This window comes from Lathamus discolor, chromosome 9 (genome assembly GCF_037157495.1).
Source record: "Lathamus discolor isolate bLatDis1 chromosome 9, bLatDis1.hap1, whole genome shotgun sequence".
Taxonomy (NCBI): domain Eukaryota; kingdom Metazoa; phylum Chordata; class Aves; order Psittaciformes; family Psittacidae; genus Lathamus; species Lathamus discolor.
The window spans coordinates 22,519,138-22,542,676 of record NC_088892.1 but is presented as its reverse complement, the minus strand read 5'-3'; the positions used below and the strand labels follow the sequence as shown (position 1 = coordinate 22,542,676).

The window sequence follows — 23,539 nt, the reverse complement described above, 5'->3', positions numbered from 1 at the left end:
AGCAGGTTGCTCCAAGCCCTACCACAACTCAGCTCATCTCTGAGATCCATCCACCACACAGGGATGTGCACCACACGTGCGCACATCCACTCCTCTTTACCAATGAGCCCAAAGCTCCCCAGGGGCATGTGCTGTTCAAACAGCAGCCGTTATTGCCTCCAAAGCACATCCTGCTGAGGAGGAAAGGGGTATTTACAAGGTTCTCCGAAGTTTAAAGATATGAACACTCTTTAGGGAAGGCTGCAGAGAGGGTCTCAAAAAAGTGTAATTATCATTGCAGAAAATGGCAGGAGAAAAGAGAAGAAAGAAATTCATTTTCGTAACTTTAACCCATTGCCCCTTTTCCATAAGAGCTGATCTTCCGGAAAGCTGAATTCAGGTTTGGGGAATTTTTCTTCTCTCACAAGAGACTGAAATTAGTTTGAACCCAAGGGCAACTTCTTTAATACCTGTCCAACACATATCTGACCTTCTCTTCTCTGCAAAGCTTGAGAGTTTCTCTCATCTGAAGAGAACGGGAAGTTGAAGCTGGATTTCATCCTCCGGCTGTCAAGGTTTATGAAAGAAACATGAAAATGCAAAGCGACTTGCTTCACAATTAACAGGAAAACAGAAGCAGCCCCAAATCAAAGCATCAGACAGCTACAACATGTAGCATTTATAGAGTGCTCTTCCCCCAGAATGATCCAGTGACGTTTCTCAGGGCTGTGGAAAGCACTGCAGCATCTTAATGGGATCTTCACAGCAGAGTTTTAGACAGGTGATAGATTTTGTATTTTAATTAAAGCTGCAGAAGAGCTGAGGCCAGCAGAATGCCACTGCTTCATCTCACTGAAGAAGAGCACTGCACTTGGAGCCGGCTGCACACGCAGCACTGCCTCAGGGACACTCTTACTCCATATTGATTTGGTCAGACTTGAAACTTTTGCACAGACACTCTAATAACCCTGCTCTGTTTCACTGCTACAGGACACACAGGGGCCGCGATCTGGTTATCTGCCATCAATTCATACCATTAGCAAATAGCTTGATGAAGGGCAGGTTTTCTGATACTCAAGATAAAGATCAAGACACATTAGTTTGTACATTTGGTATCCTGTTTGCTGTGAGGATGTAGATAAAGCGACATGTAAGAAAACCTCAGGATCTGCATCACAACATGGCTGCGTAGAGAAAACAAGTTGCTGCAACACAGTTTCCCTTGGTTTTTGGGAACAGGGGCATTTTTAAACATCCCATTTCATCAAACATTAGAATGGGTTTTCAACTCCTAGCAAACCCAGCCCAGTTTGTGTAGTGGAAGCAATGCACTATGTTTCCTAAGACAGACTGCAATATGATCATGAAACAAAATGCGTGTGTGAATGACTGAGATGGATTAATTAAAACAGTCACAGATGCTGCAGCATAGATTAGGTTCTGTGTTGTTTCTATTAAACACGTTTCCCATTGCACCCGAAGATCTCCATGTGTTTCTAACAAGTACATCTCGGCAGCAAGAGCTGCTTGCCACAAAGACTTGACAAGACACAGTTAAGTACTGGGCTGAAAGCAGCAAACAAAGTAACGTTACATCTGCTTTAGATATAATATTATGCTAAAATCCAAAGCAAGATGACTGCAACATTTCCATTTTAAAGCACAAATTTACAACTGATTGTACACTCCCAGAGCTGACTGCAAATGTAACCCACTATGGCTCTGGAAAACGCAGTGCATTATCACAGACCATCCTCTGTAGGCTTCTGTTACATTACAAGTTACCATCTATTTATTCTTTGTTTCCAACCACCTTATTTCCCCAAAATCAATGTTTTGGGGGTGTTTTTTGTCAAGTAAAACAAACCATCATTTGCAAGGGGGAAAGGAGCCAGCAGGACAGAGGCACGTCAACAACTACGTAGTCTCAAAATCACAGGGAAGGTATTTTCAGTAATTAAGAAGTGCAGAATGTCAGGAGAGCTGAACCTCAGGGATCTGTGACTGAAACCAATCACCCAGTCACCAGCATTCCAAAATGACTACTCCGGAAAAGCTGCGGCTTTCCAAACGCACCCTTCACCCACCAGTGAGTTTCAGTCAGGAAGTCAGGATTCGCTCAGGACTGAAACAAGAGGGTTTGGTTTCTTAGGTGAAGTAATGATGGGTTTTGTATGCATTTGCTGTACACACACTTACACATGCAGACACAGGCTTACTGCGTGTTTGATGCTATAGGTGAAGAACTGGATATTACGCATCAATACACAAGGTACATGTGTTTGGAACTTTTGTTGTGGAAGCCCTCCTGAAATTAACACTAACAGTATCCAGACACATTTCTCTCTGCCTTTGCAGTATTTCCAGAAAGAAGCTGCTCAGCAGCACCTTCCACTCGTGTCCTCCCCACCCATCCTCAGGGCAGCATGGCATTTCCATGCCAAAGAAGCAAGGCCAGAAGCCATGCTTCGGAAGGAGCACTCACCTAGCTCACCCGCTGCGTTGCGACCACCGACGGCATACAAATGTCCTTTGAGGGCACTTAGGTGGAAGAAGGTGCGCTTCTCATTTAAAGATGCCACTTGCATCCATTTGTTGTAGCGAGGATCAAATCTGAAGACCGTGTCAACTGCCGTCTTCCCTTTCGTGTCGTAATTGCTCTGTCCCCCAACCACGTAAAGGAAGTTTCCAATTACGGCGATGCCATGCTGGTACCTTGGTGCATCCATGGGAGCCAAGGACTTCCACTCGTGGGCCTTCTCATCATACATCCGAAGCTCCTTGCTGACAACCAGCTGCTGCCTTAGCACCCCCCCCAAGGTCACCAGGTGAGTGCTGTCCGACCGAATGGCAGTTCTCTCCGACTGCATCACCGGCTGCATGTACGGCATCATTTGGTAATTGCTGGCTTCCAAAAGCAAGTTTACACAGGTATTGTCAGTCCTCATGAAGTCCACTGTCTGAACATAGTTAATAAGATCCTGGGGAGTCATCAGTGGAAACCTGATGTTCTTCATCAGCTTCGCAGCATACTCCATCCGGGGCTCCTCATACCGCAGCCAGCGACAAGCTGCCTTGAAGAGCTCGAGTTCAGTGCAGTGCTTAAGGCTATTACTTGAAAGCACAAAGGCAAGACGTTCAAAGGGGAGTTTCACAAATTCACCAGTACTTAATAACGCCGGGAAGTTCTTCAGGATGAAGTTATTAACGTATTTATCCACTTCCGTCAGGTTGTACGTGTTGGCAATGCGCCCAACCTCCACACAGTTTTCCAAGGAAACCTATCAAGTAAACAGACAGAGCAATCAAAACACTTCCTTAATCTGGCGTCTCAATGACAATGTAGAATGTAATGAATACTATAGAATCAGCAGTATTTCAGCGCTTCACAGTGCTCAAGGTGACTTACACATGAGCAAATAAATGTTCAATGTGATGTGGCAATATTCATGGCTGCAAGGGGAGACCCAACCTACTCCTCCTTTTGAAGGAAGAAATGAGGCAAGTAAAAAGTAGCTGGTATATATTGTGTCAAATGCATTATACAGTGCTGGTACAAAGCGGTTACACAGCACTTCATCTTTGAAAAGCTCTGCAGACATCTTTGAGACAGGCACATGGAAAATACAGTTAAAGGAGAAGTGATCAGCCCAAGGTTACACAGAATAAAGGAAAAGTAGGCCCTGCCATGAGACATTTTCTAACATCTATGATTATTAAAAATGTATTGTCATAATGCAGCCAAAGACGTATTTCAGACAATCTATTTACAGCGTTTAATCCCACGAAAACATTCCTTAGAAATGACCCAATTTAGATCTTTAGTAAATCAAGATGGTGCTCTTCCAGAATATGCTCAAAATTCAACACGCCAAAGTTAAGACAAAGGCAGTGATTTTATAGAGCAGTTTTAAAAAGCATTATTATTATTTCTAAATACTCAACCTAGGAGGATTTCCACTAGAAATACGCAGCACATGAACCACTTCAGCTGTATGGCTCACCCCTAATTTAATTCAGCAGGTGGGTGACCATACCTTGGTGACCATCTCTCTCACACTATTGCTGTATCTACCTTTCTTACATCTCCGGCTCCTAAACTTCTAAGGTCACTTGGGTACTAATGCTGAGGGAGGAAATCAATGGCAGTAATGGGACTTAACTTTAAGCAGGTCTTCAGTGAAGCCAGCCAAGTGATTTCAGCCAGCTTCATGGTACATATGCAGGGCAAGTCCACTTTCAAATGCTTCTTGCTGATTATTGCAGCCTTTTGGCATTCAATCCTTATTCTAACCCAAGCCCCATTTACAGATGTGCTTTCTAGCCTCTGTGCACATCAATCTTCCTCAAGGTCAACGACTTCCACAACTTTGTGATTCTCATTACATCTGCAATGCCCAAAGAATTTAAGCTTCCAAATCTCATGGTTATTTTTAAAAAGATTATAATGATTGAGGACTATGACCTGATTGCAGCGTAAGAATGCACAAACCTTCAAACGACCTTCTGGGCATGACAGAGATTACAAGATTTAAATACTGTATAACTCAATCTGATCATTGCCCCTTAATACAACACAACTTCAAGGTCTAATGAGTATGGCAACAGGAGATTTTCTTTAATTCACTAGGAACTGATCTGCATTAGGCCATCCGAGGTCTTCACTCACACATCCCAAACTGCCTTCAGAAAGTCAAAGGTTCAAATCTTATTCTTCATCTCCAGGAACAGCAACCCTGTAATCAGGTGCTATCTATAATGAACGCGTGCAGACTGTCAGGAGTTCTTATTACAAAAAGATCTGTGCAAGATACAGCTGGAAATAATTTTTGTATTGCAAGACAGACCTTACTGTTTATATCAAAATACGGCATCAGCCAGCAGTGACCTACAGAACATTCATCGATGTTGAAGAAGCTTTTTTACTTTAACTGTTTCAGTCTTCGTCAACCTCATTTCTGTACATTTCAGTTTAAGATTTTTAATTTAGAGTCACAGAATGGTTTGTGTTGAAGGGAACTTAAAGCTCCTCCAGCTCCAACCCCTGCCACGGGCAGGGACCCCTTCCACTACAGCAGCTTGCTCCAAGCCTGTCCGACCTGGCCTTGGTCCACAGTATTCAGGTTGCGGTGGGGCATTTAGACCTACTGCAGGACACATGCCCGTTATGAAGTGCCCAAGCACACACCTCGTTGCTGTATTATCCTCACCATGTGATACTGTAAATCATAGAATCATAGGATAGAATAGTTAGGGTTGGAAAGGACCTCAAGATCATCCAGTTCCAACCCCCCTGCCATGGGCAGGGACACCTCACACTAAACCATCCCACCCAAGGCTTCATCCAACCTGGCCTTGAACACCGCCAGGGATGGAGCACTCACGACCTCCCTGGGCAACCGATTCCAGTGTCTCACCACCCTAACAGGAAAGAATTTCCTCTTTATATCCAATCTAAACTTCCCCTGTTTCAGTTTGAACCCGTTACCCCTTGTCCTGTCACTGCAGTCCCTGATGAAGAGTCCCTCCCCAGCATCCCTATAGGCCCCCTTCAGGTACTGGAAGGCTGCTCTGAGGTCCCCACGCAGCCTTCTCTTCTCCAGGCTGAACAGCCCCAACTTCCTCAGCCTGTCTTCATACGGGAGGTGCTCCAGTCCCCTGAGCATCCTCGTGGCCTCCTCTGGACTTGTTCCAGCAGTTCCATGTCCTTTTTATGTTGAGGACACCAGAACTGCACACAATGCTCCAGGTGAGGTCTCAGAAGAGCAGAGCAGAGGGGCAGGATCACCTCCTTCGCCCTGCTGGTCACGCTCCTTTTGATGCAGCCCAGGATCCGGTTGGTTTCTGGGCTGCGAGCGCACACTGCAGCCGGCTCACGTTCATTTTCTCATTGACCAGCACCCCCAAGTCCTTCTCTGCAGGGCCGCTCTGAATCTCTTCTTTGCCCAGTCTGTGCAATGGAATGTAATCCTGGAATACTTACATTTGAGAACAGTATTGACACTTTATACACTGTCAGTGACTGAGGAACACGATACCAGCAGCTTCCAGTCACCCCTAATTCTTAGAAAATTCACTTTATATTGCCTTAATTAAGCCACTGGAATTGTACCACACTCAGGGTTGTTATTTCCATACTATGTCTGCAAGTACTCCCCAAGATGCTTACGAAATGGTGCACTTTGGCTCACTAACAAATGCCAGCCCTCACCTCCAATCAAGGTACCATATTAAGTATCTTCTTAAACGTTACTTTCCTTGGCAAAAGTACTATTACTAATTTCACTGTGCTCCAACATAACAATCAATGTACCAGGCTAAATTATATTGCAAAGACTTCATAGTCATAACAACATATACTCTGGACATTCAAGTCCTGAGCCAAGAAATCATCTTTCAGAATGAAATGCAATAGTTACTTTGACTTCAATATTCAAAATTGGGCAGCATTCAAGTACAATAATGCTACTTAAACACTTAAATACTTCAGTTACTCAAGTGTCAATTTAAAAACCCATAAACAAAAAGCCCAACAGTTTGCCTATGCATTGGTACTTGTGAGAGGCAGGGAATGGTTCTCTATGGAAATCAGTCAGTCCAGAGCTCATCGACAACCAGAAGGAACCGCTGCTTCTGGAAATCCCACTGAAGTGAATGGGAGGAGTGGAAATGTAAGCCTGGCTGTAGAGTGAATCCAGGAACTATAGATCCTTGCACAGGATGAGCTAAACGCTGTGACTGGTCAAACAGCTCAGCAGCTTCAGGAGAAATGAAGGACTTTACATGAACCTGATCTGATTTGGGCTTTGCTAAGCAGAGTTGCTCAGCCACACTGCTCACTGGAACTGCTCACTACAGAGCAGAAGCTGAAGTTCCAGAAAAGACTAATAAGCTTTCGCAAAAGGAAAGGTGAAGCCCAGCACAACGGTACTGCAGCCTGAGAACCCAAACGCAAAAGCCAAAGGATTTCCATGAGAAAGCAAATGACTTCATGCGTTGCAATTTGAAGCCATCAATTCCCAAGCTCTGCTAAAACTGAACTGCCTACAACACGCTACAAAACTGGCCACAGAGCAAAATGAGAACCTTGGAGCACTGGAATAAATGACAGGCACAGAAAATCAAGCCCTCGAGACCATTGAGGTGTCTGTTTCAATGACTGTTAGACACTGGAGCACTTCAGATGGTGCTTCAGGAGGTCTAAGTTTAAAAGAGCTTGCATTTCCTTGAAATCCTCAATTCTTCTGTGGGCTCCCTTAAAGGAAGTCCGAAAATAACAACACAGAAACTTGATCAGCTCCAGAAACAGCATCAGTCGTACCCTCACATCAGGAAAGGTGAGTAGCTGGTGGCTGGCAGAGCCTTGATGCTGCATCCCACAAAACTGAGACCATTTTGCTCCAGCCTCATTCACCAAGTTCCTGTGACAAGACAGGACTCCCAAATATTGACCCCAAATATTGGACAATTTGCCAGTTATCATAGAAAGGTTTTTTGCTTGGAAGGGACCTTAAAACTCATCCAGTTCCAACCCCCTGCCGCTGGCAGGGGCATCTTCCATTAGACCAGGTTGTCCCAAGCCCCATCCATGATCAGAGCAATGGGCTATTGACAGGAGGGGTGCAAATGGAGAACAAATAAAAGAACACTTACAAGTCAACTATGACATACACCATTCTCTGAAGGTCTCCCTATGGTTTACACAAATTAAGCTGTTACCTTAAGCTTATGTTTTCCTTTGTAAATACTTCCAATCTCCTCTTCTGAAGTAACACAGTTATATGATGTTTTACATAAACTGACTTCTATAATCTCTTTAATAATGGACTCCCAAGACAATTAAGCATGTGTCTGAGAATGGTCACATCAGCTCTCGGATGCTAATGTCAGCAGAAAAAAACCTCAAGACTCACTCTGAAAACTCATTTAAATTACAGAAATGCTTCAAAAAATGGCATGAAACCAGTAGAACAGGGAATCATCTTTGTCAAACTCAGACATGGTAATTAAAATGACAAAGACCCAACCATTTGCTCACCAACTCTTGTTCCTGTTCCAACAAATTCAAAAGCACAGTCAAAAATTCTTTATACAAGGATGCTGAGAACACAACCACGCTCGCAGCACAAACTTGGCTTTGTACTTCCTCTACGGTTATACAGTGGATGAGATTGTGTCCCCTTAGACACTGGTATAAATCAAAGTATTTCAGAGAGAATCCATACAATTAAGAGAATGATCTTAATGATCTTTCCAATACGTAGTGTCAAACAGACGCTTCTTACTTGAACCAAACCAGTGACTGAGTCAGCCTCAGAGGCAAAAGAAACTTCAGAACACAAGGCATTCTTAAGCAATGAAAAAACAAATATCCCAAATCACACTATTTAAGAGGAAAGAAGCTCTTTCCCCAGGAAAGCTAAATCAAGAAGGAGCTGCCCTTCCCAGAGAGGAGAAGGGGCAACGCAGTGTCCCTGGGGCTCATTCACTCCAGGGGGAGGCTGCTCCAAACCCCCAGTTCAAAACACCACTGAGACTCTAGTCCAAGTTGGCACTTAAGCAGATGCATCTTCTGGCAAGGGAAAAGTACGCCAACACAGAAGCAGCAACGGGAATACCTGCTGCTTTATTTCTCATTACAGACTGGTAGAAAGCTGAATTCCAAATAATATTATAATTCACACCGAATACACCAGTTTCCCTGTTTCAGGGAAGGTAAGATTCCCAGTGAGATATAAGCAATTAACATCTGCAAACCTCCAGGAAGCATTAGCAATAATGCCGAAGTGTTCCTCTAGGCAGAAGTGCTTTGACAGCAGAGCAGAACTCTTGCATAAAGTCATACAACCACTTGTGTTGGAAAAGCCCTTTAAGCTCATCCAGTCCAACCCTTCCCCAGCACTGCCAAGGCCACCACTAACCCATGGCACTCAGTTCACTGTTCAGTGTGTGAACACTTGCAGGGACGGTGACTCCCTGTCCCACAATGCCTATAATAAATAAAAATGAATAGGGCAACTCTAAACCACAGACCAGACTACATTGGAACTACAGTAAACAGCTTTGCAGGGCAAGCTTTTTATTTGCTCCTATTACACAAAAGCAATCATGCTATGCAAGTATTATTCCTTTAACTACTCATTATTGGTACAGGGAGGAGGAGAGGATTGCTACTTTGCGGCTATCCCCTGCTTACAAAAGCACTTATTTTGGTGATTGTGAAACAATATTTCCCAGTAGGCATTCAAAGGCATTTTTAGTTCTAGCAAAATATGGAAATCAACATAAAACCCTTACAGATCCTTCTCTCACATAACCAACATTTCTGTAACATCCCTATAGAGGATACATCATTCTAAAGGCCCGTAAGCAAGCTCACTGGTTTACAAAGAAGACGTAAAGATCATCACAGAGACCATTACAATTGAAGGCTTCATTCCTCAAAGCAAAAAGGTTTCAAGAAGTGCATTAACAGAGAGAACAGCACCTTACTCTCCTATTATTTTTATTGTTGTTTAGCTTAACTCACTGAGTAGCTTTCTTATGGAAGGATCTGAAGTGTGAGGGCTTCTAGTAATGAATCTGGGAGCTGTGAGGATCACCACTGCAATCACACATAGGAATTAGAAGAATTTTAATGTGATATAATTTATATCAAACTCAAACTGTAAATGCTACTCAGGAGAAAAGCTACAAAGTACTCTGTGAATCCAAATGGTGAATTATGGCAAGTTTTAGATTTCACTTGAACTGTTAAAAACCATACTGAGGCTTTAATCATTATAAATGTGAAACAAGGCGTTAAGTCTTACCCCAGAGATAAGAAACACTTTACAGAAGTCCAAAACAGGTAAAATCTGCAAAAAACTGGCAGCTTCCAGGGTGTCCTGAAGGTTGTCCATGTTAAGGGAAAGTTTTGCAGTATAAATGAAATCAATGATCTTCTTTAGGCCTATTTTATTCACACCATGAAGCTTAATGCACATTAAATCCTGTTCCTTCATTCCTCCTGAAAAAGACATGGAGGTAGTAGGTTGATCTGATCATTTTGATCGAGTTCATCAACTTAGATAAAATCCAAATAGAACTTTCAAGTTCAATTTAGAAACCCAGATGCCACCCAACCACACAGAGCTGCCTGCAGTCCTGGGCCGATTCACACAACCCTTAACACATCTCAGTGCCATTGCTGGGACAATTTGGGAGGAGCAGCATGTGGTACTTCAACAAAAACCCCACCTGTGAACATGGCCTTGAAGTAGTCACTGGCAGAAGCCATCATTGCTCTGTGGACAGGGAACACTTCATCGCCATCCCCCGGGACAAGCGTCACATCACAAAGCAAACCTTCCACCCGCAGCTGGTCAAAACCCTGCAAGAAGAGCACAATGCAAAGATCCACTTGATCTGGGAGGAGAGTAGCAATCTCCTTTGTCTTCCTTACAGAAATACTTATTTACTCGTACATACAGATGCACCGTATTTCCAAAAAGTGACTTAGGAAATACTTTGTCACCTTACAACCATAATCTCCAATGTATGCAATAACTAATTATTCATCGGAAAAGCAATGGTTTGGGTTGGAAGGGACCTTAAAGCTCATTCAGTTCCAACCCCTGCCACGGGCAGGGACCCCTTCCACTGGAGCAGCTTGCTCCAAGCCCGTGTCCAACCTGGCCCCCACAGATGGGGCAGCCACAGCTTCTCTAGGCACCCTGTGCCAGCGCCTCAGCACCCTCACAGGGAAGAACTTGTCCCTTGTATCTAACCTGAACTTGCCCTGTTTCAGTTTAAACCCATCACCCCTTGTCCCAGATAAAAATATAAAGTAGAATAGTTGTTATTATTTTCTAGACATGGCTGGGGAATGCAAAGCACACCGGGCCTGAGGAAGTAGCTTCATTCTCCAAGCTGCCAGTAAAAGTCAACCTTTTAACTCCAGAGGAAGCTGCAGGACATGCCTGCCTGTGGGCATTGCCACCACAGCCTAACATGTATTTTTTTATGAGGCTTTTTAGGAATTACTGGTCTATGGAGCAGAGGCTTTGGAGCAGCCCAAATTCTGCTGCAGACCACAGTGACACAAGAGTATTTACATACCTGTAATACCACAGAACTGTGAGTGTTGCTGGTGAAAAACCGCGTGGTCCCTGTCTTCGAAGACTGTAGATGGGCAGAGACGCCCATATCGCTGCTGCCAAGAGACACTTTCATATGAGGATCCTCCTCTTCCACCAGAGATCTAAGGAGATCAGAACAAAGAAGCCTTAAGCCCAAACTCATTGCCTTTCAGTGCTCTTGTGTACTAAACCCACAGTCTTCTGGATTGGACTTGATGATCTTAAAGGTCTTTTCCAACCTAGCTGATTCCCTGAAGCATACATAACAGCATAGGTCAAATATCAGCAGATGACGGACTCAGTCCATAGTGGTCCCCCCTTCAGCTGATCTAGGAAAGTGAAGCATTAACAGCATTAAATTAGCATTAACAGCTAATTAAATTAGCTGAAATGATACCCACCCCACGCACATCGTTTCATTTTTACGTGTGCTTCCACTACTGTAGGATTCTTGCAGGGCTTTCATCCAGAAAAATCCCAGATTGCCAAGGAAAGCTAAAGGACTGAAACTCTCATTGTAATATCAAAGTTCAGTAATTTCACTCTCAATGGCTTGTGTTATCTTGCTCAAGTATGAACATAATATACATAGAGGAGTTTCAAGCTGTAATTCTCAGCTAACCCACAACAACTCCTTCCTTAGGACATCCAGTATCCTGCTACTGCAGGCAACCACTTCAGCATCTTTAAGTTAAAACGTGTTAGTGTGAAGTCAACACTTCTGGTTTTCATGCCAAGCAATTCCTGTCCCCATCTAGATGGGAAGGGCTAATTTTAGGTAGAACTGTTCTGGAATTGCTGCACTATTATTAGCCTTCCATTTTAATCTTGAGATGCAAATGAGATTTGTATAAAGAGATCTGCATATGAGAGTCCAGCTCCCCTCCGCTGTCGCTATTATAAAATGTAAATAGTGATCATCTCCAGAAATGTTAACGATAAGCGCTCCCTGTCACTGCTGCGATCTAACGCACTGTTAGCACTGCATCGTGCTATAATGCACGTGCACACAAACATTAGCAAACAGAAGCTGTTCGTCCATAGACGAGGGCAGCTTCGTTACTGAGAAAGACTCCGCATTTCACAGAGGATTCACGGCACTTTGATGCAATTGCTGCAAACCTCACATTGTCAAGGGTGCCAAGATTTAAACGTGCAGGTTCAGATATTGGCCTCCAAGGCGGTTTCAGAGATTACTGTCAATAAGTGGCAAGAATGTGCTAAAACTCCCCCCAGCCCATTTACTTAAGGACAAATTGGAAATTTGAGGATGAAAAGTAAATTTCGTATTTCCAAGCCCCAAATAGGTTCTGTTTCTACAGAAAACATGTGCCCCCCCCCCCCTTCTTTGGGAATATGGACTACACAGAGCAACTCCTGAAACCCACATTCCCCTGACAGCACTGATGTGCCTTGTTCAAACCCACAAGGACATAAGGTCAGCTACGTAATGTGCTCAGAACAAATTCACCATCCAACAGCGCACACGGGTTTGAAGCAGGGAGGTTTTAGGCACACAGACATAACAACAGACTGCAGGAATCAGGGAACATCCAAAGAGCTTTGACTTTGAACGCAGCAACCCCGTGCTCACACATCTGAAAGGAATTCACAGATGTGGGTGTACTGCAGCATGCAAGAACCATGTCCTTTTGGAAACAGAATTATCTACTTTAGAAAGCAAATCCATACTGTAATTGAAATACTGTTTTACAGGCTGCACCTGAGCTCTCCAAACTACCTTTGGCATCCCACAAACGCAGCCAAGGATGGAGCCCCGCAGCAAAGCGGTTGCTGGCTCTGTTCCCTTTGTTCTGGGGTGGTTTGGGGCTTTTCGTTGTTTATTTGTTTTAGTTTTAATCCAATCACATCAAGGAAACAGCCTGACATAACTTCAAAGGATACCCAGGCTCTAAATCTGTACATGTCTTTCTGAGGAGAAAGAGAAGATAACACGGGGAGACTTGTGAGTGTGGGTGGGAAGGAACCGCAGCTCCAACTAGCCTGGACCTGACTGTGTGCTCCTGAAATGTCAGGTCACATCACCATTACACCGAGGGGCTTTTCAAACACTGTTTCTGAACTCAGAAGGAAACAGAAGATGCATACACAGGTTAAAATCATTAGGAAAATAACCATACAAGTAAACCGACCCCCTCGCTGTTTGGAGGGGGGTTTTTACCATGCATGCCCATGCCCCATGCTACTTCAGCTCCTGACAGCCAGCAGACTTCCTAACCTGTACAAATGAAGGCAAAGCCCTTCACCAGGATTGATCTGTACCAAGAACAGCAGTGAGAATGGAAGCATTGTACTGAACAGGCCACATTGCACAAAACCTCCCAAGCTTTGTCCTCAGTGGTCTCCTACAGCACAACAGAGAGTACCACAGATTTCAAAGGACTCGCAATACACCCTTGACATGTTAGATGTGGCTACAACATGGTACTTCCCTGCCTCATTCTCAGTCCATCCCAGGCAGTTTTCTTATACCCACACACGTAAGCTCAGCAGCTCCCAGCTTGGTGCTCTTCTGCAGAAGAGATTGTCACAGAATCCCAGACTGGTTTGTGTTCAAAGGGACCTTAAACCTCCTCCAGTTCCAGCCCCCTGCCACGGGCAGGGACACCTTCCACCAGAGCAGGTTGATCAGAGACTTACAGCTTCCCCATTCTGAGAAGGCCAAGCACCCTCTCCCATCAAGGGCATTATTCGCACTAAGAGCTGGCGAGAGCACACGGATCCTGGGATCCAGCCTTGGGATGCTCATCAGGAGTGACCAGCAGTGACCAGTTTGTCAGAGGCTTTGTTCCTCTTTCAGCATTTATCTTCACACAAGCAGAGAACCCACCTTTGTAAGACAGTGAAAGCACGGCAGCTCCTCCACACCGTGTTGGTACCAGACACAAAGCAAAGGCATCACCCAAGCACTGCATCACACACAGGAGTAACCCAGAGAGCTCTGTATTCCAGGAGGATGCCAGTGAGCAACTTGAGAACACAGAGATTGACCCGAGTATTTACAGGGCTTGTGTCATTCACTGCTTCCAGTTCTGCAACTATCTCTACAGACTGCCTGCAGTGAAGTGTGGAGAAACTGCAGCATGTACTCAGCAGGAGAGCCACTAACCCAGTGACTGGGATGGCACATGAGACCCTGAGCTCAGACCCAGGATGTCAATCTGCCTCCCTCTGCCCTTCACTGAAGGCTTCCCCTGTCTCTTGTGGAACTGCTATTTGTACCTTCCTGCAGAGGCTGTTGGAAGTACTGGAACCTTCTGGCAAATACTGACAAATATTTGTTAACTGGCTGGAGTCACAATGTGATGCAGACGCAAACTGCTTTCTAAAGCACTAAGCAAATACTAACCTGTTAAAACGGTCCATAAGCACCCAGGTGACCCATGAGGAGCGGGGGTCTCTGGAAACTAAGACAAGCTTTCCTCTCAACTAGAAGATTCAAATTATGCTGTTGCCATTTTGGATGGAGTTCAGCGGATGAATGCAATAAAACAATGTTCAGTGATGATGTTTTCTTCAGAAGTAGCTGAACTCATTCTGATGCAACAGGAACAAGGTGACTGTGAATATTATTAGGAGTTGGTTCATTTACATGGGGAAAGCATTGATCTGTTTGTCAGAGCATAATGCAGCCTTTGAAAGCAAAGGAAGGAGATCAGCCTACAGCTAGGGCTATTTCAGAGTGCGCGTTCTCTGATTTATTTAAAACCCACAGACTTTACATAACTCAGTAAAAGCCTGCCAAAGCCATATTGGCTACACAGTGAATTCTTCATTGGGTGAAGCTCAATAGCTTGTTTTTGAAAGGATTATAACCTTATTTTCTCTGTCAAATTACTGTTCAATGAACCATGACTGCAAGTGCTCTGGTCACTGGTAAACAGCATCTTCAGCAATCACGCCCGGCATGTGCCACTACTCTGCAATTTATCAGCAAACAAGGAACCACATTTCAAGTTCATATGAAGATATTCTTATTACAAGACAAATCTTTCCTATCTTAGGCTTTCACAAAAACGCTGGTGTATTACAGGGCTTTCCTACACACACAGCTATGCATGGATTTTGCTAATGAACCTACTAATGAAAAGGCCACTGAAATACAAGGAAACTTCCATTTACTATTAGATATAGAGTAATTCCTTACTTTGCATGCATAATCTGCAAAAAAGTACACTTAGTCTGCCAAAAAAATAATGAAAGTATTGATTATTTTACAGTCTTCCCATTAGGAACAGATGTTAAAGCTTGGTGAGTAATGAATTCAGGAATTCCCCAACAAATTACACAGCCACCCAGGAACTCAATAAGCATAACTGACGGAGCAGCACCGTATAAAAGAAAACCTCATAATGCGTATATTAAGAAATTTAGATATTAATATAATGTAGATGAACAAATTACACAATCACAGTATTTCACATTGCTTTCATTCCAAAGCTTCTACCTATACAACTGATGGAAACCCTTATTATCACAGTCACAGAATCCCAGTTTGGGTTGGGCGCCAACCTCTGCCAGCACTGCAGCACCCTCACAGGGAAGAGCTTCTGCCTAAGAGGTCATCTCCAAGCCATTCCCTCTTGTCCTGTCACTATCTGCCCTTGTAGAAAGTGTTTCTACTTATATTTTCAGCCTCTAGTTCATCCATTAAAAACTGCCTTTAAACTCTTCAGGAAACCCAGTGGCACCTGAAGCTGCTCGCATGACACTAGTGCTCATAGTAAGAAAGGAAAAGCACAATTGCTCTTCCTGATCCTTTGTGTGTATCCCATGGTGATTCGGCTCCTGCCTTCTAGTGATGCTCTTGCCTTCATCCTCCTTTGAGGTCTCCAGCAACAGCCTGTGCAGGACCTGGATGTCCCCAAAGCAAGGACTATTTTCTTGCTGAACATGTTGCTTGGCCTGTTTAGGGAGGAGCCGACTTGATCGGAATAAAAATGATCTTTTGTCTTTGTGTTCTCTTTCAGCTGGAGTCATGCATCTATTTTACATTGTGAACTTGCATTCCCTATAGAAACTTTTCCTGTGATTTTTTTGCAAGAAACCATTAACAAATTATGAATTTGGGTAGTTTTCTTGGTTACTGTTACCAGAAGGGAATGAAGCTAAAACTCCTGTTAAAAAAGGTACCTTAATTTTCAGAGGGTGCTGAGGCGCTGGCACAGGGTGCCCAGAGAAGCTGTGGCTGCCCCATCCCTGGCAGTGCTCAAGGCCAGGTTGGACACAGGGGCTTGGAGCAAGCTGCTCCAGTGGAAGGGGTCCCTGCCCGTGGCAGGGGTTGGAGCTGGGTGAGCTTAAGGTCCCTTCCAACACAAACCAGGCTGAGATTCGGTGACACAGAACCTTGTTCAACCAGAGCCAAGCTCCACGTAACCTACTTAAGCTATTCTAGAAGCCAAGCTCTCAAGGCTAGTGCGGAACTGCCAAGCTTTTAATCTTTACTCTTTTATTAATTTTTACACAGCCAAGCACTTCAGCCACAACCACCTTGACAAAAAGTCTCTGCCCAAGCATGCAAACCCACGGTGCTATGAATGCAACTAGAAACACGCGAACCATTGAAGGTACAATCGCTGTTCCAAACGCCAACAGAGCTGGTGGGGGGAGAGGAGGACAATACAGAAATGAGCCTATCCCCAGCATCACTTGAACCTTTCTGTATCACTCCCTAACAAGGCCACGCTGTGACTGAAGCCAGCACAAAAACCAAGTCCCACAAAGCCGGCAGTGGAGGGCTGAGCAACATCACCAACTGTTTCATAGGATTTCCCAAGGGTGAGCACCCAGGAAACACTCTCCTCAAAATTCCTTCTTAAACAACTGAACTATCAGAGGTCTCAAGCTGTTTGCAGCATAATTACAGCCTGCTGGCTAATTCAAATTTGTTTTCCACAGAAACAAAGCAATATTTGGCTCAGTCAATGCTATAAAGCTTTTGTTCCTAACAGTATTCGGTCTCTCTGGGAGCCTTAGTCTCACATCCACATTTATCTGGTTGACAAAGGGTTTACATTCATTGAGCCATTTGTAGCTCGACTTTGCAGACTCAGACTGTTTAATAATGCTAAATTAGAAACAGTTCTCTAACGACTTGTTGCCAAAGTTGGTGTTAGTCTATTGATTCGTACGATCCAAACCAGGAAAAGCAAAGCCAAGCCACATGCTCTGTAGCTTCTACAAACGCAGCAAAGCTCCTTCATTACCTTGACATTCAGAAAGGTAAAATCCACCAGTCTTTGGGGGGTTCCCCAGGTCAGGCTGGACTGACACTGCACATCCCACTCTGCCTTCCATAGTCAGTCTTTGACGTTCAAAAGGTAAGTCATCGTTTTAGCTTAATACTGCAGGTGCCTTACAGAACAGTTCAGAACACTCTGAATGCACCAGTGGATCACATTCTACCTGATGGGTCTTTACAGCTGACAAACTGGCAAAGCTGACACTGAAAGAACAGGCTGAGGAACTAATCCATGACAGCTCAATGAAGTTGCTTTAGCATGTCATGACATGAAGTCAATATCACAACACTGTGCTACGTAAGAGAAGGTAATTCTCAGGAGCCGCGAGCCCCAGCATCCCCTCTGAAGGGCTGCCCAGAGGAACCACCAGCACTGGGAAGCTTCACAATAATGAGTTTGGTTTTTCCCTTGGTTTTGTCAGTTTATTACTTGTCGTGGTTTAAACCAATCCACACAGCCCGTCCACTCACTTCCCCCCTTTCTTGCCCTCCCCCTGCACCTGGAGGGACAGAGAGGAGAATCGAAAAGAATGCAACTCCCAAGGGTTGAGATAAGAACAGTGCAGTAACTAAGGTATAACACAAATCACTGCTGCTACCACCAATGATAATAAAGGAAATAGCAAGAGGAAAGAATACAACACCTCAGCACCAGCTGACCAATAACTCGCCCCACTCCCCCCAGCCCAGCACCGACTGATACCTCCTCCAACTCTGCAGTCCTCACCTCCAGCCCACTAGCCCTTCCGGGTCACTCCCCGTTACATCCCGGCCGTGCCGTGCTGTGGTATGGATACCTCTTTGGTCAGTTTGGGTCAGGTGTCCTGTCTCTGCTTCCTCCCGGCCTCCCCTCCTCCCTGGCAGAGCATGAGCCTCAGAAGGTCCTTGGTCAGACCAAACATTTGAGCAGCAACCAAAAACATCGGCGTTATCAGCACTGTTCCCAGGCCAAAAAATGAAAACATAGCCCTGCACTAGCTACTAAGAAGGAGAAAAATAACTGCCACTGCTGAACCCAGGACAGTACTGCAGTGGAATTTCTCTTTGAATAACATCCTGAAATGCCTATTCTTTAAAAAGCAAAAGTCACATCAACAGGCACAAATGAGAATTATATATACAAAAATCACTGGGATTAAAAGCAGTCTCCTATTTATAAGATACAAGCCTCTTCTATTCCCCTCCCACCCATTGATCTGGTTTTGTGCATTGTCAGATCCGTTGACAGAATAGCTGGGGTGACCTGCACATTGATGTGAACGTGTTGAAATCCGCAACATCTAGGAAGTAACTGCTTAAAATGGGAATGCTGCCAAAGACAGGAGAGTTGGGGCTGGGGTCAAATGCTTGGCAGCCCAACAAAAGGGGTGATTGACTAAAAATGACCAGTGAAGACAGCAGGAGCACAGAGGGTGGTCCCACAGAAAAGCACTAATAGGGTTGGTCTGATGAGTCCTGCATACACACCTCCTCCCATTTAAGTACATATCATTGTACAGCATAAATTCAAAGAGCTCGTTGTGGAGCAAATCAGAGATCTGCAAGAAGACACAGAAGCATTAACCTATATAACCTATCTAAGCAGCTAATGCTAACACTGATTACTCCAGAGCATTAGGAATTTCTTCTACTTTTCTGCACAGCAACTGATTTCCATCACTGCCAGGCAGTTCCCATTAAATATATTTCACAAACACGGTTCAGGACAGTGTTACAAACCCTTTGACAGCGGGACTGGAATATTGCATTTGTCTCCTAATGTTAGTGATTTGTGACAACACAAGCAAAGGATAGTTTCCACTGAAAATATCCACACGCTATTCCATGTTAAAGGAGAAATGGCACTGACTTTACAGACAGATTATTCTGCATTAAGGATTTTACTTCTTTTTAACTGAGGCATGCTGGAGGCATGCAGAGGAGCTTTGAAAATAGCATTTTTGCAAGCAGTGTTTTTGCACTATTGAGCTCTTCGCAGATGTCCATCACTGCACTTTAATCTCCAGAGCTCCCACAAACATCACTTCCATCCTTGTCAATAGAAGATGTGCTCAGCTTTGGAAAACCAACACCGATGACATTGCTGCTGTGAATTACAAAGAATTCTCTTTGGTCTGAAGAGTGTGAGATGATGTGACCAATGCACAGTAACTGAGATGCCTAAACAATAACTGGGAGCCATAGACAGTAATTAGGAAGGAGGTGTTCCTTCATACCTCCAAGCTGTGTACACAGCCAAACGCTGATCCGTTCCTCACCTTCTCTCAAGCACAGTGTCTGTTCTCAGCCTCTGCTCATGCCAGGCACTGGGGTTTTTGTTTTAAACACGTGGCTCTCAATACACAGCTATGATGCCAAGGAACAGTACTTCTGCAGCTCGGTATTATTAGTCCTGGCTTTGAGCAGCCTGCGCTAGTGGAAGGTGTCCCTGCCTGTGGCATGGGGTTGGAACTGGATGAGCTTTAAGGTCCCTTCCAACCCAAAGCACTCTGTGATTGTATGATTCTATCACCTAGGTCTGTCCCCACATGGCTGACACAACCACAAATACGATTTCACCAGCAGAGCATAAACTTGCTGTAACAGCTTTCACACTCATTTTGACAAGAGAAATATAGCTTCTAAACCCCAATGCCGCACATGTCATGAAACCCACTGGAAAGCAGCTTGACAAAGGCACATACAGCACATTCCCAACTTGTGCACTGAGCCAGGTTGCATTACACCTACACATGCTGGTTACACGCCAGTGCTTCAGTCCTAACATGATCTCATTTTCCCTATGCAATGTCACAATCTCCCATCAGCTTGGAGGGAAAGCTCAAGATGCTCTGGATCAGTTCTCCCAGAAGCCAGGGTACATCTGCTCCATCAGAGGAACCCTTCGCCCTCCATCTAATGTGAAGAGTTACCTCCTGCAGCCAGGATATCCCAAAGTTATTCCTAACGAATAACTGGAGGTGAATAAAACCACCAGCCAAGAGGCAGCAATCCACTGCTGCTCCTTCCTGCTGCCAGGAAAGCAAAACCAGACCCAGCAACACCAGCACTAACAGAACCACGTCCTCACTGCAAAGTCATCAGCTCAGCTGCACCAGGTCCCTCCTTTCACATCCTACCCGGCCACAGGTTTCCTGCAGCAGAGAACTCTTTAGGACCAGCTCTTTGAACACCTTCCCCACCTCAGGAACCACAAACCCCCCCCCAGCTGCACAGCCTGAGGACAGTTACCTGCTCTCCAGTGGTACTTTGTACCTGCTTCATCCCAGCAGCCAAACGTGCCTGGAGCCAAGAGTCTCGGCCCTTCGACACAGGGAAACTAAGGCAGTGCTCAGGTATTGGCTACATGCACCAAATCAAACACTAATCAAACCTGTGTGTCCTGACAAGCAGTTTAACCTCCAGGTAAGGCACTTGTAAATCAGAAGCAGGATGAAGCTTGGGAAGTTCAGTGGAACTTTACTAGAAAAACCTGAAAAATTGGAATTTCAATTTAGGTACCTCCCAAACCCCCAACCCTTTAAGACCTTCCCATGTTATGCTTAAAATTATACTACAAATCTATTCTACAAGGTTACGATGTCAATTATTAAAGCGATCGAAAGCTCAGTTCTACCTTTCTATATCCTAGACCCAACGTACCAAGTACAGAGGTGTTCATCTGTGAATTCGGGAGTTTTATGGTCATTTATTTCACATCAATACACATCCTGTTTCACACGCCACTTATTCCTGAATCTTTCACCTAAAACATAAGCCTTTTGCCAGTGCGCAGAGTACTACTTCGGGAAGAAAAGTCATGAATATGAATGTGAAAAGCATCAGATCACATAAAACAGTAGCAAATTCACTGTGATCCCTGCAATGAAGATAATGAATTCCATCACCTGCTTTACTGGTCAACCTCAATTAGATGGGGTGGGTTATTAGTCCATATATATAATGCCTAATCAAATTGGTGCCATTTTGTAATGTTCCTCATTCTTTATAATAAAGTGGATGAACGATTTTCATGTTAGCTTTCAGAGTCCTGCTAATGTCTGGGTTGTGGCCAGGGAAGAAATGTCTCCATAAGCACTGGGATACATGGACTCATTATAAAAAGGTTCTTCAGGCTGCTGATCACATATTTCTGATGCTCCAGATAAGCACAGCATCATACAGTTCAGCACGATCACTAAACCTGTCCCCACACTTTGAACACACCGAGATAATCAGCTACATGATCCCAATCAGAAAAGCTGGAGCACACACAGTGCTGCATGAGCAATTTAAAGCGACACAAAAGCAACGCTCAGTGTCAGCAGCAGACAGAGCAGACCAGGCTCCTTCTGATAAATAGTTTAAAAGCCAAAAGCGTGATGTACAACACTGAAGACACTGCTTCCCTGAAACAGGTTTAAAAGCCTCACAACTCCCATCACGACGCTTCCTTTGTATTTAACCAATATTTTGTAAAAACTCAGGGTAAGGACCAATTTACTGGAAATGGCTCATCTTCTGGCAGCCTTAAACATCCCTGATGCATTCAGTGAAAGGCTGAAATGAAGACTCATCTCAAACAGGTTAGCTGTCAAAGCCCAGCCCTTCCCAGCGAGGACAACAGGGACCCCGCAGCCGCATCAGGCTGTTCCGACCCCACTGCTTATCCAGGCGATGCACAGCAGCAGCCAAACACCACGACATGCAGAGGACCCCTAAAACCCCCTTTTTACAGCCAAGTCCTTACAGAAGCTGAAGCAAAAACCTATCTGCAAGATGACAATACAAGCTTAAAAGTACTAAGTAGGTATTAGGCTGGAATATTATCGGAAAGTAATAGTCTTTACAGTCATTTCCAGATCGGGAAATCATCTACACAGCTACTTGTGCATTTTAGAGCAATTCTGCCTCATTTTGAAAGAGCTGCTTTCTTAAGGAAAGGCAGAAGCAATTCAACACCCTATGCTCAGTTTGATAGCACAGAGGGGAAAAAAGCCACCTGTATGTGCTAACCCAGAGCTGGCAGCAGCAAAAGGTGAACAAAAGCTCCACCGAGGTTTGGCAAGACAAAGGCACATTGTTTCTGGGTGTATTAAAATGCTCTTTTCTGTGAAGGTACTTTACATGGACAAACTGCAGCACCAGAAGTACTTAGATCTGGATGACTGATACTTGTGGTTTAAGCTTTTATTGTAACTTTGCCACAAGACATTCAAGCTGTATTAAGGCTAAGACTTTGCAGACCAAAAGACGACGAAAGCAGGTGATTTCTTCCATACAAGATCTGACACGAACAGAAGTGCAGTACAATACAGCAGGTGATTTCATGTTTCATTTCCAAGTGCAATAGTCAGGAGGAGGAAATGTCAGCACATACACTAGAATGAAAGCCTGCTTCAGAGCCTTCCTTATCAATTCAAGATCTACAGATTAACAGCAACACAAACTTTTCAAATGAACATATTTCATATTAATACAAATATAGCTTAATCTGCACAATTGCTCTCTGTTTCAACAAAGAGGGAAAGACTTAACACAACATCCACCATGAAACATCCAGGATAAAGTCTACGGGGGGGGTCTACACAGAAAACAAGGTAAGATTCTGAGTGCCAATGCCATTTAACACATAACAGGGTATTTTGCCACAGGGTAGTCTCACAAAAGCAATCCCACCTTATTATCCTCATTTCTCTCACTTACATGTATGCTGGAGAAAGTGGCGATGACCTGGATGTTTTAAGCACAGGAACTGGGAATTTCCAGATAGCAGGAGAGCTCGTTTTCCATTTCAATGGCATGTTGTCACCACGGTACTACAATAACAGCAAACAGCGTTTCCATAACAGGCTACCAACTAGGACTTCCATTCCACACACACACCACTGACACAGCAGTGCCTGCTGCTAGGAACAAGGAGCTGCTTCTGCCAGTGCCCTTAAACCGGTGCTCCCGAGCTGTAAAGCAAGGCTGCCAGCCATCTCCTTTTAAATCCTGCTGTCCCCTAAAGCGATGTGATGATTCTATCCTTCAACTCCACAATAGTGCCACCTCGTCAGGGAAGCGCTGACTGCAGTAGATGCTTAAACCCCCCCCCAGACAGACGGACTGCACTGAGCACACCAGCACAATGCAGCTTTGGTTCAGAAAAGCAGCTAATTTTCACAGAGCTGTGTCGGATGCTGTTGTTCTACCT

The 23,539-nt window shown here is 44.4% G+C and overlaps 1 protein-coding gene across 9 annotated transcripts in view; it reads right to left on the bottom strand.

The window, feature by feature from the left end:
- The window catches only part of KLHL13 (kelch like family member 13), a 61,468-nt gene that overhangs the window by 4,852 nt on the left and 33,077 nt on the right, over window positions 1-23,539 (bottom strand). For 6 of the 9 annotated variants that reach the window (XM_065689479.1, XM_065689481.1, XM_065689483.1 and 3 more), the window contains 4 exons: window positions 11,080-11,221; window positions 10,219-10,351; window positions 9,792-9,988; window positions 2,465-3,260 (listed from right to left, as the gene is read on the bottom strand). In XM_065689479.1, coding sequence (XP_065545551.1) covers window positions 2,465-3,260; window positions 9,792-9,988; window positions 10,219-10,351; window positions 11,080-11,221 — 1,268 coding nt within the window. The other 3 variants (XM_065689480.1, XM_065689486.1, XM_065689488.1) reach the window with 3 other exon arrangements.